General features: G+C 48.4%; 2 protein-coding genes across 2 annotated transcripts; one reads left to right on the forward strand and one right to left on the reverse strand.

The window, feature by feature from the left end:
- Positions 1-452: 452 nt before the first annotated feature.
- YIPF6 (Yip1 domain family member 6) lies at positions 453-11873 on the reverse strand. The gene is made up of 7 exons (XM_048482760.1): positions 11455-11873; positions 10135-10263; positions 9586-9664; positions 9256-9298; positions 8620-8745; positions 6902-7059; positions 453-2744 (listed from the first exon to the last, which is right to left on the reverse strand). The coding sequence occupies exons 1-7, from the start codon at positions 11491-11493 to the stop codon at positions 2629-2631; spliced, it is 690 nt and encodes a 229-aa protein (XP_048338717.1). The 5' UTR covers positions 11494-11873; the 3' UTR covers positions 453-2628.
- A 2108-nt stretch (positions 11874-13981) lies between these two features.
- LOC125425204 (sialidase-like) lies at positions 13982-16562 on the forward strand. The gene is made up of 3 exons (XM_048482765.1): positions 13982-14920; positions 15047-15424; positions 15551-16562. Exons 1-3 carry the CDS (start codon positions 14216-14218, stop codon positions 16400-16402), a joined length of 1935 nt encoding a protein of 644 aa, XP_048338722.1. The 5' UTR covers positions 13982-14215; the 3' UTR covers positions 16403-16562.

Below are 16562 nucleotides of genomic sequence, written 5' to 3' on the forward strand. Positions count from 1 at the left end.
CAAGGACAACTAGGCTCAGAGACAGCTTCTATTCTAGAGCCATGGCTATGCTGAACTCCATGGTGTCGCGTTGACGTGACTGGGGCTATGTAAGGATGGTTGGAAGGGGAGTGTGGAAGATGGGGTGTGAGGATTGAAGTAATGTGCGTAATTTCATTGTGCTTGCACAATGACAATAAAGTTTTATCTTTCATCTATCTTAATATGAATGTCTAAGAATTTTCTATCTGACATGATGAAAGAAAAGGTCCCACAGAAGGATAAAGCAGGCATTGGACAGCTCATGGGAGTGAGCGACTGGATATAACTTGCCACTTCAAATAGAACGGCAATACTTACAGTTGCAACATCTGTTGTTATCTAAATATAGCCCAGCAGCATTAAGTGTCTCAGAGTTCCCTGTGCTCATAAAACCTCTAATTGAATCAAGGCAGAAAATAAAACCTACAATATTTGGTTATAAACATTTTATGTCAATTAATAAATATAATATGCAAACAACGTCTCAGGAATTCATGGAATAAACAGCTAAATTACCTATTTTGCCAAAGCTTTAAAGAAAACAGAGCCTCCTGAAAAAAAAGGAGGGAAACTGTTTTTGAGGGATGGATTTTAAATCGTACAGGAACTACCCCTTTCTCTCAGTCACACCCTGGTACTTGTTAAAGTTTAAGGCAAAACTAAATTTTATTTACACCCTGCTGAGAAGCCAGGCTGATGATTCATATTGTCCCTGCAGCTTTCTACAAGTGCTTAATCCCCTCGCAGGGATGCCTGAAGAACTTTCTTTTTCTTGAAAAGAAGGATTTCACATGGAAGATTCAAGGCAGGCAACAAAAGAAGATCTCTGTTCAGGACTTGTAAGAGAATGGAGCCGACAGAACTCTCAGCTTGATAATCACGATGGGAAGCAACATCTGAGATGCCTGGACCTTATTCGAGGCCACCATTTCAGGACAGATGCACAGGAACAAGCACTACAAAAATCTGGTGAGAAAAGTTGCCATGTATACGTCAGTATAACTCTGCCTGAAGCCTTTTTCACACAAGATGCAAAGCCCGCTGTCCACAGAATTCCACAAGGTCATATGACACAGCTGTGTTGGAATACAAAGGCCTGTTACACTTCCATAATTTAAGAGATGATGCAGAAACTTTGGGTACAAAAGGGTCCCAAGATGATGCAGAAACTTTGGGTCCCCAGTTGTCACAATAAACACAGGCATTCTTACATATATTCCATTTTCAAACTTGCCACAAACTGAAAATCAGTTTTCCTTTTGTCTCATTTGCAATGTGCAATATTTAAGCACAAAACCCTAAGATATATTTGTTACAGTAAACCCTCATCAGATCTCCCCTGTATAATATGATAATGTGCACCAAAGTTCACTATGCATTTGGATCAGGGCATTTCTGCAGAATAAGCTTCTTCCTTCATCATCTCGGTCAAACGATCATTCTTTGGTGGCAAAGCCCATTTGGGGGAGAAGAAATGCATCTTCCCAAGCTTTAGCGAGAGCTGAGCAAGAACAAGAGTTCACGATTGAAGGATGTGCAGACGGAATCTCAGTGAATAATTTATATTGGTGCATAAAAATATACATTCACATTTTCTTTCTGCAGTTACACAGGAAGTCTTCCACTTAACAAAGCCCAAAAGACACAGGAACTTCACAAATGTATTTATGTCAGACAAACCAGCTCACTGGCGTGCCCCTCCCATTCAAATACCTCTTCAGTCAGTCAGATCCGTAAAGAAATCAACAGCTTTGGTAAAGACAGAGACTCTGTTCCCCCCTCCCCAAACCTCTTTGGGGTCTCCACTTTTAAATACTTGGGTCCCTGTGCAGTGAGTTCTGAAAGAGAGGAGGAGCCTTCAGCTGACTGCAGCTTTGCATCCAACGACAACTGTCCAACATCCAGCCTCTTTCCCCAGGACAGGACGCAGCAAAGATAAAATCCCTTGTTTGTGATCAAGGCAGTTGCCAAAGGTTCTGTTTCCATGCACATTTTAAATGCATGAAGCTCCCACTGTTTTCTTGACCTTCCGAAGCAAAGTCTCCTCATATGCTTGGCTGGACACCAAATAAAGTGAAGAACTAAAGTGGGTGGAATAACAAAAGATGGCTTCTAACAAACTCCAGGCAGCTTTCTCTGCTTTGCATGAAGAAGGGATCGGAATGTTTGCATTTCAAAACGTGTCAGATGACATTCTACACAATGCAAAATGTCAAGGGCGGACTGGAACTCCAGGAAGCGGGGAAATGTGGAGCACAGGAGGTCTTCCCTTGGCCCAAGACTCTTCATTGGCCCAAGACAGGGTTCTCTGAAATTGCTCTCAAGCAACAGCATACTTCAAATGGGGCAGGCGTGCCTCATGGTTGGCATTTGATATACGAGGAGGATAAAATAAAAGTTGTGTAGGGAGATGCTTCACAGAAGAACAAGGCTTATGCAAGTGACCATTAGTTGGCCTCCCCAGCTTTATGCCAAAATTTGTTGGCCTTCCCACAACACACATTATATACAACTTTTAGAGGACAGCCTGATGACAGCACTAATCGACACGCGCAACAGTCACAAAACCACATTTCCAGTTCTGCAGTCTTTGCTCTGCAGGCCTCCCTAAGGTGTGAAGGTGAGGATCATCCAGCTGATGATGAAATAGAACAGGAAGATGGGGTACACCACCAGGGCTTTGCGATTCGGAGGCTGACTGTCTGCCAGGAAGGCTGTGGAGGCTGAGAGGAAAGGAACAGGACAGAACAGCAGTTCTTATGAGGCATCAAAGCCAATTTCAGGCACAAAATCTGAATCAAAAGTGGGGCTTCTTTGGCATTCAGATGACCACAGCCCCCGGCCGATTCCCCGGCTCCTTGGAAAGATTTTGTCTGCCCCTCAGGAGCTAACTTCAGTATTATTTATAAATCTACAATGATTTGATTTTTAAATGTAACAAAATATCTAAATAAATAAAGTATTAGGTATATAGACATTCCAGCCAATAAAGAGCTAAGCAATGGAATGTTGCGATGAGAAACCCTCGACCAATCAGCAAGCAAGACTCACAAAATGAGTTCTCATCACACATTCCAGTTCTCTTCCCTGCTGCCTTCCCTCGACCTAGCAGCAAGCTCCAGCAGCCCAGTCCTGCTTGCTCACTGGTGGAGGATTCGTTGTCACAACATTCCACCACCACCACCACCCCCCGCCGCCGCCTAACAGCAAGCTGATGGAACAGTGGCACCTTTGCGCCTGCTGCTCTGCAGCCTGGGAGAAGCCCTCTTGCCCCCCCCTCCACAAACAGGTTGCCCAGGCTGGCAGAACAGAAGCTCTGCAGGCTGGGAGAATCCCTCCTGCCTCCCCCCCCCCCGGACCCCAACAGAGCACCCAGGCCAGGACAAGGTCTTCCGCCTCCCCCCACCCAAAGTGCCTCCATTCCACCCTTCCCTGGGCCCAAGTCTCACCTTTCCACCTTCCCCCACCCCAATACTTACCTTCCAACTATCCCCAAGGATCAACTCCCAACCCTCCCCACACCCCAAGCTCCCCAGTTCACCCCCAGCTTCCCCTTTCCACCCTCCCCCAACCATGACCTTCCCACCTACCCCAACCCACACCTTTCCGACCTCCCCCACCCCAAACCATTCCCTTCCACCCTCCCCCAAACCATGACCTTCCCATCTACCCAAACCCACACCTTTCCAACCTCTCCCACCCCCAAGCCACAGACCCATGACAAGGTAGGTCACAAGCGTTGCACCATGAGCAGGGTGGTTGGCTGCTACGACCCCAGTAAAACCCATTGCTGGGGGGAGGGGGAATGCTTCCTCCCACCTCACCCCCCTTTGCTAAAGCTCATTGCATCGTCCTTGCAATGGGCTTTGCTGCTAGTCTATAATTGGCTAACAGTTCAAATGAAACAATGATGAACCCTCAGCTAATTACCATGCATGACGCAGAGGAACCAAAGTCCTGTGTGTCCTGCACTGCCACTGGCCAGCTCACCGCCGGCCCCTTCAAGGTGAAACCTTTCCCTTACTCGCCCCCACTACTTCCTTCAAGGTCAGCTGGGTGCCTGGCTGAGTCTTTCCCTGGCCGGCCCCTCCAACCCCTTCAAGACTAGCCTGACGCCTGGCTGAGCCTTTCCCTTGCCTGTCCCCAACCCTCCCTTCAAAACCAGCCGGGCACCCCCTGGCCAGCCCCCCCAACCCCGTCCAAGCCAGCCGGGCACCCGACACCCAGCTGGGCATTTCCCTCACCTGCCCCCCATCCAGAGGTGAAGCTACAAGGGGGCAAGGGGCACCAGGCGCGCTGCAAAAATTCAGTCTTGTGTTTTGGTGTTTTTTCAGTTTTTGGCCTGCAGGGGGCACAGTTTTTAGGCTAGCAGCACTAAAATTTCACGGTATCTTTAGGAGACTCTCCTGATGATACCACCCAAGTTTGATGATGTTTGGTTTAGAGGATCTGTGGCGCAACAGGCATGCTTTGCCCAGCAGGCCCTATCCCACTCTCTGCGTTTTCCCAGGAGTTGCCAACTTTTCCTGGGGAGGGCTAGATTTCTCTCTGGGTAAACTGCTGCCACTACCTGATCATTTGAGAACTGCCCATTGGGGAAGATCAGGAGTCCCCAGCTTCCTTTCCAACAGTGAGTCCTCTGCCTCAGTTTCCCTTGGTCCCCCTCTCTCTGGGTTCCACAGGGCAGACTGGAGGTCCTGGAGGAAAAGCTGATCAGCCTCCCTCCCTCTCCTGTTCAGACAGCACAATCAAGACAGTGGGGCATTCGTGGTACAGAGAACCATTCTCCACATCTAAGGTTTAAAAAGTATTTATTAAAAAGAAAATGATTATCAGTATATGTTAGCACAGCACCAGATGGAGCAAGGGTTTCCAAAGCAAAGGCGATATAAACACAAATCCCCTGCCCCTTTCTCTTAACATACCTTAGCTAGCAGTTGTTGAACATAGTGTAGGCACATAAAACTTAGAAGGTTGCAGTTCTCAAAGAGTTCACATTACCTGACTGAGCACATGGTCCAAAAATGGCTGCTGCTTTCACAGCCCAGGCAACAGGTCTGCTCCCCAGCAGAAGAAAAGAAAGAAGAGACCTCGCCCCTTCACTTCCAGCAATTTATCAGATCTCAGACCCCACCCTCCTTTGACCTGGTCAGGCTGGGTCAAGATATCTTTTCCCCCTAGGTCAGGTAAAACTTCCTGATGTGTCTCTGGAATTTCTAAAGTCCTCCAAATCCATGATACCTGATGGGAGGAGGGACGAAGAAACAGAAAAGGAGGGGGAGCCATTTCTCCACAGGGTCCAAAGTTATGGACTCCCAAAGGGGGTGCCCCATCCCCCATTGTTTCCAATGGGAGCTAACAGGAGATGGGGGCTACACTTTTTAGGGTCTATAACTTTGGACCACCTGAACCAAACTTTACCAAACCTGGGTGGTATCATTAGGAGTCTCCTAAAGATACCCTGAAAGTTTGGTGCTGCTAGCCTAAAAACTGCACCCTCTGCTGGCCAAAAAATACTCGCCTTCAGTCCTCCTGCCACTCCTAGTCACACCTCCAACTCTCCCCCACCCCAAGCCTAACCTTTCTACCCTCCCGCTACCCCAAGCCTCACCTTGCCACACTGTCCCACCAGAACCCTCCTTTCCACCCTCCCCCACCTGAAGCCTGTTCCCTCTCTCGCAATCTACCACCCTGAGCCTCCCCTTTCAACCCTCCAGCCACCCCAAGCCATTCTGTTCAACCCTCCTCCACCCCAACCCTCACCTTGCTACCCACCCCCACCCCAAGCCACTCCTTTTCACCACCCTAACCCAGTGGTGGGATTCAAAAATTTTAATAACAGGTTCCGATGGTGGTGGGATTCAAACAGTGGTGCCGCCGCACACACGCACCTCCAGTCCCTTTTGGGCAGGGACATTGCTTTAGTAACCCCTTCTCGGCACTCAGAAAAAAACAGTAACCACTTCTAGGGAAGTGGTGAGAACTGGTTGGATCCCACCTCTGCCCTAACCCTATCCTCACCTTCCTACCTACCCCAAGTCACACCTCTCCCACCCCCCAGCCACTGACCCAGGTAAGTGTCAAAGCGGGAATACAGGTGAGATAGGGGCAGCTACAGTTCCAGTAAAGCCCGCTGCGAGGAGGGAGGGGAGATGTTTCCTCTTCAATCCTTTGCATCTCTCCTGAAATGGGCTTTGCTGCTAGTCTAAAAATATTAAGCTAAAATCATAATGGGAGAAAAACTTTACCTTCTACTACTTTGGCTACAATTATACACAAAGACCTTCAATCCTCAGGCTAATGAATCAGACCAGAGCTCAGCAAATGGAAAGGTGGTGTTTGATTCACAACACTGTAGAGGGGAAAGCCCACAAAATGCTCCTCCTCAGAATGCATCACTAATGGCAGGACCACTCCCACATGGGGTGCAATCAGGCCCACAAAGTTCCCTGGAGAAAACAAGGCTCGAGCTAAGGCCTGTGTAAAGAACGAGTAATAGGGGAAATATCTGCATGCAAAGGTCAGCACGTTGTAGGCATCAGTAACCTCACTTCCAAGTAGGAAATCTACTGAAAGCCAGGAAAGAGGACCAAACACTGGCCAAGCCTGGTTCCAACAGGCAAAGCCAATGTCAGCAATCAGCTCGGAAATCGAGCCTCATCCTGCCCTGGATAACAAACAAGTGAAAACCCGTCTCTTGAGGTTTCCAGCGCAAGACCTCTTAAGTATAACCGTCAGGTGGAGTCTTGCTTGCTAGCAGTACCTCCCCCATCAAGTGCAAGGAGGTCCGTGGTGAAGTTCTGCTGCAATCAATGAAGCCGTAAGAGAGTGTGTGTAAAAGGAATGAAAGCTGGTTTAAGCCACCAACTCCCAGCCTTACCTAATGTTGACCAGCCAAACATGGCCATCACCACCAAAAGGCGCACAATGAAGCTGATGGTCCCAGAATTTGCTAGAAGTACCAGTCTACACACCAGCAGAGCCACTGTCAATGGCAGGATGCAGTAGCCCAGGACACACAGGCTCTGAAAGAAAGATCTGCCCGAGAAGAACAGTTTAGTGCATTTCACAGTCATTACATTTAGGTACAGCGTTACCTGCAAATATTACAGGTCACCCATAAAATCTACGAGGAACAAAGCAATTGTTCTTCCCTCTGCAGATGCACCTGCAGGCTGCCCGGCTCCTCTCCTCAAGAGCCACTTGTTCCCTCCCCAATCTGCATGCTTTCAACCCCGAGGGAGATTTGCAACATGTGTGTTTTCCAAATGCTGCCCCCAACCCCAGGCCATCTGAAATGATGTTACTTTGTTACTATTTATTCCATTTTAATCACCTCACCCCTCCTCCCCCACACCCCTAAATTTACCGCTTTCTCCAAATTTTTTTAAACTGGCTCCAAACAAACATTGTAAACTTGTTTTTTAAAAAATACTGCAGAGTGATTAAAGTTTCTTCATATTCATGAGTGGGACAAAAGTATATTAAACCACTATATTTTAAACTACTGGAGAGTCTTTTCCTTTTTCAAAGAACATTCTTACCACAAAGAAAATCCCATTAGAACAGGGGCTAAAAAACTTGATCATTTTTTCTTCCTGTTACTTTGAAAATTGACTTTGTTAAAAAAAATCTTCTTTATGTCAAATTATGTTGTTATTATTTCAACTCCCCCCCCCAAAAAAAATAGGGTGGCATGGGAGGCTGCTGCACACAGCCAGATAACATATACTGTCATTGTATTGTTGAAGGCTGTCACGGCTGGAATCAACTAGCTGTTGTGGGTTTTCTGGACTGTGTGGCCGTGGTCATCTCTGTGTGGCCCACCATCTCTGGCTAGCATCTTCAGAGGCTTACTGTGACATGGCTCTGAAGGTGCCAGCCGTAGATGCAGGTGAAACGTTAGGAGCAAAAACTACCAGACCACGGCCACGTAGTCCAGAAAACACTCAACAGCCATACATTGTAATCGTTTCCATGTTAAGATTCTTAGAAGTTTCTTTTTGAAAAGTAACATACCTTGCCATTATGATCACATATATCTTGTCTTTGTTTACATCAGGTCTCAGTGAATTTTAAGGTTAAAACAAAGTCTTTGCTAGACTAGTTATTATTTAAAAAATTATATGCTATTGGACATATTTATGAGTCAAGATTTTCAACAGCTGTTGCCATTAATGGAAATCATCAATGGAAATCAATTTATTTATTTATTTATTTATGGTTAAACTTATGGTTCACAACAACAACAGATAATAGATATTGACAATGACGATATGTGCATTGCCATGCCAAAGACAACTGCACAATTTCAATTTCTTTCAAGTCACACAGCAGCTGTCTCATTGAAATTTACTTTTCTGCAGAACTGAAGTTTACTTTTGTTTTATTTGCACAATTTGGATTTATTTCATTTCTTTAGAAAGTGGTCATTAGTTAAATGCTTTATGTAGGTGTTTATGTATGCGTTTTTCAGGGGAAGGGGCTCCATAGCTTTCATTAAATTTCCAGAGGAGTCTGTATACACCCCCCTCGCCAAAAAAGAAGAAGTTAAGAACCATAAGGCATGACAGCTATTTCCACGAAAGCAGAACTCACATGGTTCCTCCAAGCAATTTGGAATTTAGAGTTATGACGACGGCACCAAACCAAACGATAACGAAGACTTCTCCAAACTCAGGGCCTTTGTCTTCTGTACTGTCTGCCGATCTTCCCTGAAGCATCCTAAGGCAGAAAAGAGAAGAACAGGATGATAAAGTTCCCAGAAGTTATCTATATCTGTTGAATACACAGGAAAGCCCCAGTGAACAGCAAACTGAAATGGGATTGTCCCAAATTAAGCCTACAAGAATCCTGAGAACTAAGACTGGAAAGCGACTAGTTGTATGACAAGCTTGGTATAAGGGAATCTGATGTAATTCTAATCTAGGATGAGTTAAAATTGCTGCATTCATGTTGATAGTTGCTTTAAATGCTGCTCTGCTGGCATATAAACTAGAGTACACCTCTCAAAGCAAAATAATTGCTGTTTCACAAACAAACATATATTGTGCACAGGCAGAATTTTTCTTTTACAAAGAGGTTTTTTATTTCACAAAAAAGTGCGCAATGAGCATACAAGCTATGCAAAAACAACTGTTCCTCGTGGAATGTGCAGTACAATGTACACATACTCTTAGAGTGGTCACCCCCCCCAACAGAACACCCCTCACAAGTAGCACAAGAAGTACTTACAGTGCAAGCAATACACACAGGATTAAAGGTCCCCACAAATCCCCTGAAAGGAAATGAAAACAGTCTGATATGAAACCAACAATAGAAACCTGCATAAAACATCTTTCCAAGCATTACATCCCCCTGCCCTGAACATCTCAAATGACCAGCATGTGACCACTTTTAATCCCCATCACAAATTCACTTAAAAGTCCCGCTTTTCATTCTTTATCTTGAAACAACATTGCAGAATCTTGCCTCCCCTACCCGATTTTAAATTACTGTAATAAATCAAAGGCTTTCAATTTGCAGCTACAGTTTTCAAGGTTTTGACATTTCTGTGGTACATACAGTCTCTTAGAAGGGCGCTGCTCTTTTTAGGATACATGACATGGACAAATTTCTTCCCAACCGCTTTCAGATCTCGCATCTGAAAAGTTTAAGTTTTCTATATTACTCCACAGCAGAGTTTACAATAAAAAAGAACTCCTGAATAAGATATTTACCACTGAATAAGATATATACATTATGTATTATATAAAGTTTTGTATATTTTTTTTCCTTTTGCTGAATCCTACAGCATCAACACGTGGGCCTGAACATTTATTTTATATTCCAAATTACCATTCTGTTCAAGCCTGAAAATTGATGTCAAAGCATTAACATCTTTCCAGCCTTGCTGCAGGGATATTGGTGGTGCAATCTCCCCATGAAAACTTGATACTGAACCCAAGATACTTCTACAAAGTTAACGCCCTGGAAGTACCTCTTCATTCAGAAAGGCCACATCATCTAACTAATTTTCCCAAAGGAGAACAGGTAGTCACAAGCATGCTGGGAGACTGATATACAACCACCCTTAGTTATGCCTCTTTGAATAATAACTTCTAGCTTACTCACAATGGTGTCTTTAACTGGCTCGTCAAGTGTGGAGTAATCTTCATCAAGGGAGCGAGATTCCACAGGAACAGTGATTTCTCCTTCTACTGGAATATCCTCAGATATTGACACATCTGCAAGGCCTGCAAACTAAATGTGTTCACGTTGTTAAAATGTGGCCAACATCCTTAGCTGAAGCAGCACCAGCTCTTCTTCAGATTATCATAGTTATTTAGGCATAAGACCTTTCACTCCCCACATACCTTCCAGCACAGCCCACTTTCTTCACAAGTGCTAAAAGCACCAATAGAATCAGAGTGCACCCAACAATAGACATGTATGACAGAAGTTACAGCAGCCTTTGTCACTGCCTCACTGTGGAGATGAACAGCATTTTAAAATACACTGCATGGTAACTGCACTCTAAAAATACCTGTGAGAGGTATAGACCACTCCTGTTAGATCTGGGAAGCTAAGTGAGTCTGTACTAGAAAGGAGACCACCAAGGAAGCATATTGGCAGGTAGAAAACCATAGACAAATCTGAAGCTACATCACAAACTCTTTGTTGATATACATGACAGCAACCTCCCTGCTGATATACTGCTATAATTCTGCAACAAAGAATATCACACTTCAATTGAGTCATGGGGCACAACATTTAGACAGATCTAGCTCTCTAGCTACCTAGCATTATACGCAATAAACATATAAACACACACTCATGTATATATATTATATGTAACTAATAATTGTTATTAATAATAGAGGAGCATGCTCTCTCAAATAGAGCTTAATAATGCTCTATGTATTATTAATAATCATATATATTATTTTAATAATATATTATTATATATTGATATCTATCTTAATAAACAATTATACTTTTAATTATGCCTTTAAATATTTTTATATTTTCATTAAATATAATTATATTACGTTGTCTGCTTGCACTGGTTCCACCTGGTGTGTGTGTGTGTGGGGGGTGCTCTTACGTGCATATCACACACACAAACCGAGGCCAGTTCTCAATCTCCCGGCAGGAGGCGCAGCACTACAAAGGCCCCCAGCCTAACACACACACACCCCCGCCAGGCGAGGTTCCGCAAGGGGCAACCACACAGAATGGGGGAGGGGCGACACCTCTCGGGCCGCGGCCGTGTGCCCAGGCAGGCAGACTGCCTCTACGCATGGAGGCTTCACTCCGCAGCCCGCCCCGTCTCCTGCCACACGCAGGCGGCCGCAGCCCGGAGAAGCTAGACTGCAGCTGCGGCTGGAGGCTCCGCGTCACGCGTCCCCAGGCCTGGTAGGAAGCAATGCGAGAGGAGGACCCCCGCCTCACCAGAGGCTTAGCCGCCTCCTCGCCCTCCGCCGCCGCCATCGCGCCTTCCCCGCGGAGCAGCGGCTACGTGGAACCAGAGACGCGGGGCGCCTTTAGAGGGGCTAGAGCGGCCCGCTTCCTGAGCTTCCGATGCGGCCGCTCTCTCCTTCCGCCAGCCCTATGGCCGGACATGGCAAGCCGGAAGCCGCGCTCCCTCCCCCCTCCCCCCGGGGTGGAGCGTTCCTAGAGGTGGGGGCGGGGTTTCCACTGGCCGCGCGGACCCGGAGCAAAGGAGCAAAGCCTTGAGGGAAGGGGCCGAGGGCGGGGCCAGAAGTCTCCTCCGGGCCGGCCTGCCCCGCCCAGCTCCTTCCCGCGGGATGCGCCGAAAGGCCGCGCAGGCGCAGCGGAGGGGCGAGGCGCCTGGGAGGCCCGCCAGAGGAAGCGGCCGAGCCCCGAGCCCCCTTTCCCGGCCTCTTCGCTGGCCCCGCCCGCCCGCCCGCCCAGGCGTCGGCGGCCCTCCTCCTCCTCGCCCGCGGCCGAGCGGCTGCCGCGCCTCCTGCCCAGGGCCCCACGGGCCGGTCCAGGACTCCTCCCGGGAGGCGCCGGCCCCCTCCTGCGTCCAGAAGTGAGGATGGCCGGCCCGGGAGGTGCTTGTGCCGCTTGCAGCGGTAGGGAACCTGCGGCTCTCCAGATGTTCAGGAACTACAATTCCCATCAGCCTCTGCCAGCATGGCCAATTGGAAACTACAATTCCCATCAGCCCCTACCAGCATGGCCAATTGGCCATGCTGACTGGGGCTGATGGGAATTGTAGTTCCTGAACATCTGGAGAGCCGCAAGTTCCCTACCCCTGCTGGGAAAGCCGAGAGGACGATGCGCCACCTTCGAGGACAGGCCTTACAGCTCCTTATCTGCTCCTTCCGCACCTGAGGGGGGTGACGCGGGACGAGGACGGAGGGGTTGTTGGGGTGCTCTGTATTGGTCAGGAATGCCTTTCCTGTCAACCCCAACAAAAATGCCTCAGGGTTTTTTTTTCAATTGTCATTTTTGTAATCTTTTGCATTTTGCATTTTTTGTCTGTTTTAAATGTTACTAGTAATGGAACCATTTTTAACTGTACCTTTTAATTCGTCTGGTGGTTTGAGCTCCCATTTCTCAATTTCAATTTAGTTAACCTTTATTGGCATAATAACACAATAGCAGGATATAAACAACTTCTTTATGCACATTTGTTGATGACAATCTCCTTACAATCACCATTCAAAAGGAATATAATTATTTGGTTATCAGCATGCTCTTCAAGACCCATCAGTAAGGGTTCCCATTTCTCATTCTGGTACAACAGTTCTCTGTAAGTAAGCCATTTCTCCGTCATATTCACTTCTTTTCTTGAAAATGCTTCAACTGGGGACAACTATAAGGCAGTTGCACTTGCAATAAACCTTCTATATCTCAACCATAGCCAGAGCAAATTTCTAACATAATGATTTGAAAATTCATTGTGAATCATTGCTTTATCGCACCACAAATAACCCTGCCTCCCGAATCTTTTACCAGACCAGGTGCAACAGTCTAGCATTCTTCAGCGTCACCCATTCTCTGATCCAGACTAATGCAGTTAGATTTGGCAATGCTAAACCTTTCTCTTTTGCATCTTGCAAATTTTTATATTTTATTCTTAGTTTCTTGCCTTGCCGAACAAAACTGCTGATACATTTTTGCCATTGTGTAAAGCATGTTGTGGTATTGATTATTGACAAAGCCTGGGAAAGAAATAACATTCTTGGAAGCACGTTCATTTTTTCACAGATATTCTCCCCCGCAAAGATACATTCATTCTATTCCATCTCAACATATCTTTCTTAACTTCATTCCGTACTTTTACACAATTATTTTGAAATAGTAAACAATTTTTATTAGTCAACCACACTCCCAAATATTTAACCTTTTTAACCACTGTGAATCCTGACACCTGGGATAAGTTGTTTTGTAATTCTTGGAATATATTTTTTGTTAAGATTTTTGTTTTACTCTTATTTAACATGAACCCTGCCAATTCACCAAATTCTTGTATTTTATTTAACAATCTGACATTCTGATTAATTGCTACCTTTCTATTTATGATGTTTAATCTCTTATTGGATGCAGTAACCTTTCCAGTGCTCGAACCCTACCATAGATCGACTTCTCCATAAATTTGTCCAAACCGCTTTTAAAGCTATCCAGGTTAGTGGCCATCACCACCTCCTGTGGCAGCCTATTCCAAACACCAATCACACGTTGCGTGAAGAAGTGTTTCCTTTTATTAGTCCTAATTCTTCCCCCCAGCATTTTCAACGGATGCCCCCTAGTTCTAGTATTGTGAGAAAGAGAAAATTTTCTCTCTGTCGACATTTTCTACCACGTGCATAATTTCTTGTCCTTCCCCCCTCACAACAAACACGCTGTGAGGTGGATGGTGCTGAGAAAGCTCCAAAGAACTGTGACTAGCCCAAGGTCACTCAGCTGGTGTGTATTGGAATGCACAAGCTACTCTGGTTCACCAGATAAGCCTCCACAGCTCAAGTGGCAGAGCAGGGAATCAAACCCGGTTCTCCAGATTAGAGTGCCCCTGCTCTTAACCACTACACCACCCTGGCTCTACCCCACGATAGCACCAATTCATGCTTTACAGCAGGGGGCAAACTCAATCGCACAGGGGGACAAAACTCAAAACACACTTTAGGTCTGAGGCCGAACAGGATGAACATTTATTGCCAGGCAAGAAAAACCCCTCTGCCCCATGGAGAAGGCAGCCGCCTGCTCCGTAGAGGTGACCGTGGCCTGCCTGGTGCCGCCAGGAAAACCCCTTTGCCCCGTGACCGCCTGCTCCATTGGGCAAAGAGGAGATGCCGGCAGTGGCAGCCTACCTAGTGCTGCCTGCTCTCCCACTGCGCGAGCCAGCACCACCGGGCATACAAACCCCCTCTGGCCAACGAAGAAGGTAGCCGCTTGCTCCATTGGGCAAAGAGGAGACAGCAGCGGTGGCAGCCTACCTAGTGCTGCCGGCTCCACCACTGCGCGAGTCAGAACCACCGGCCATACAAACCCCCTCTGGCCAACGGAGAAGGTAGCCGCTTGCTCCATTGGGCAGAGAGGAGACAGCAGCGGTGGCAGCCTACCTAGTGCTGCCGGCTCCCCCACTGCACGAGGCAGCACCACCGGGCATGCAAACCCCCTCTGCCCAACGAAGAAGGTAGCCGCTTGCTCCATTGGGCAGAGAGGAGACAGCAGTGGCAGCAGCCTACCTAGTGCTGCCAGCTCCACCACTGCGCGAGTCAGAACCACCGGCCATACAAACCCCCTCTGGCCAACGGAGAAGGTAGCCGCTTGCTCCATTGGGCAGAGAGGAGACAGCAGCGGTGGCAGCCTACCTAGTGCTGCCGGCTCCCCCACTGCACGAGGCAGCACCACCGGGCATGCAAACCCCCTCTGCCCAACGAAGAAGGTAGCCGCTTGCTCCATTGGGCAGAGAGGAGACAGCAGTGGCAGCAGCCTACCTAGTGCTGCCGGCTCCACCACTGCGCGAGTCAGAACCACCGGCCATACAAACCCCCTCTGGCCAACGGAGAAGGTAGCCGCTTGCTCCATTGGGCAGAGAGGAGATGGCGGCGGTGGCAGCATGCCTAGTGCTGCCGGCTCCCCCACTGCACGAGGCAGCACCACCGGGCATGCAAACCCCCTCTGCCCAACGAAGAAGGTAGCCGCTTGCTCCATTGGGCAGAGAGGAGATGGCGGCGGTGGCAGCATGCCTAGTGCTGCCTGCTCTCCCACTGCGCGAGCCAGAACCACCGGCCATACAAACCCCCTCTGGCCAACGGAGAAGGTAGCCGCTTGCTCCATTGGGCAGAGAGGAGACAGCAGCGGTGGCAGCCTACCTAGTGCTGCCGGCTCCCCCACTGCACGAGGCAGCACCACCGGGCATGCAAACCCCCTCTGCCCAACGAAGAAGGTAGCCGCTTGCTCCATTGGGCAGAGAGGAGACAGCAGTGGCAGCAGCCTACCTAGTGCTGCCGGCTCCACCACTGCGCGAGTCAGAACCACCGGCCATACAAACCCCCTCTGGCCAACGGAGAAGGTAGCCGCTTGCTCCATTGGGCAGAGAGGAGATGGCGGCGGTGGCAGCATGCCTAGTGCTGCCGGCTCCCCCACTGCACGAGGCAGCACCACCGGGCATGCAAACCCCCTCTGCCCAACGAAGAAGGTAGCCGCTTGCTCCATTGGGCAGAGAGGAGATGGCGGCGGTGGCAGCATGCCTAGTGCTGCCTGCTCTCCCACTGCGCGAGCCAGCACCACCGGGCATGCAAACCCCCTCTGGCCAACGAAGAAGGTAGCCACTTGCTCCATTGGGCAGAGAGGAGACAGCAGTGGCAGCAGCCTACCTAGTGCTGCCGGCTCCACCACTGCGCGAGTCAGAACCACCGGGCATGCAAACCCCCTCTGGCCAACGGAGAAGGTAGCTGCTTGCTCCATTGGGCAGAGAGGAGATGGCGGCGGTGGCAGCATGCCTAGTGCTGCCTGCTCTCCCACTGCACGAGCCAGCACCACCGGGCATGCAAACCCCCTCTGGCCAACGAAGAAGGTAGCCACTTGCTCCATTGGGCAGAGAGGAGACAGCAGTGGCAGCAGCCTACCTAGTGCTGCCGGCTCCACCACTGCGCGAGTCAGAACCACCGGGCATGCAAACCCCCTCTGGCCAACGAAGAAGGTAGCCGCTTGCTCCATTGGGCAAAGAGGAGACAGCAGCGGTGGCAGCATGCCTAGTGCTGCCAGCTCTCCCACTGCACGAGTCAGCACCACCGGGCATGCAAACCCCCTCTGCCCAACGAAGAAGGTAGCCACCTGCTGCTCCTTTGGACAGAGAGGGGGTGGCAGTGGTGCCCTGCAAACTTCCTCTGCCGGACAGAGAATGTTACTGCCAGGAAAATAAACAAAATATTTTCCTGAGTCAGGTTGCCTGGCTACACTGGTTCCATGCCCGGATGCGGAGACTTGTGTGGTTCAGAAGCCTCCATAAGGCTCACAAAGAACACTTTTGTATGCTTGTGCCAATGATACATGGTTTCCCTCTTTATGCTATTCTAGAATGT

This window comes from Sphaerodactylus townsendi, unplaced genomic scaffold (assembly GCF_021028975.2).
Source record: "Sphaerodactylus townsendi isolate TG3544 unplaced genomic scaffold, MPM_Stown_v2.3 scaffold_21, whole genome shotgun sequence".
NCBI classification, from domain to species: domain Eukaryota; kingdom Metazoa; phylum Chordata; class Lepidosauria; order Squamata; family Sphaerodactylidae; genus Sphaerodactylus; species Sphaerodactylus townsendi.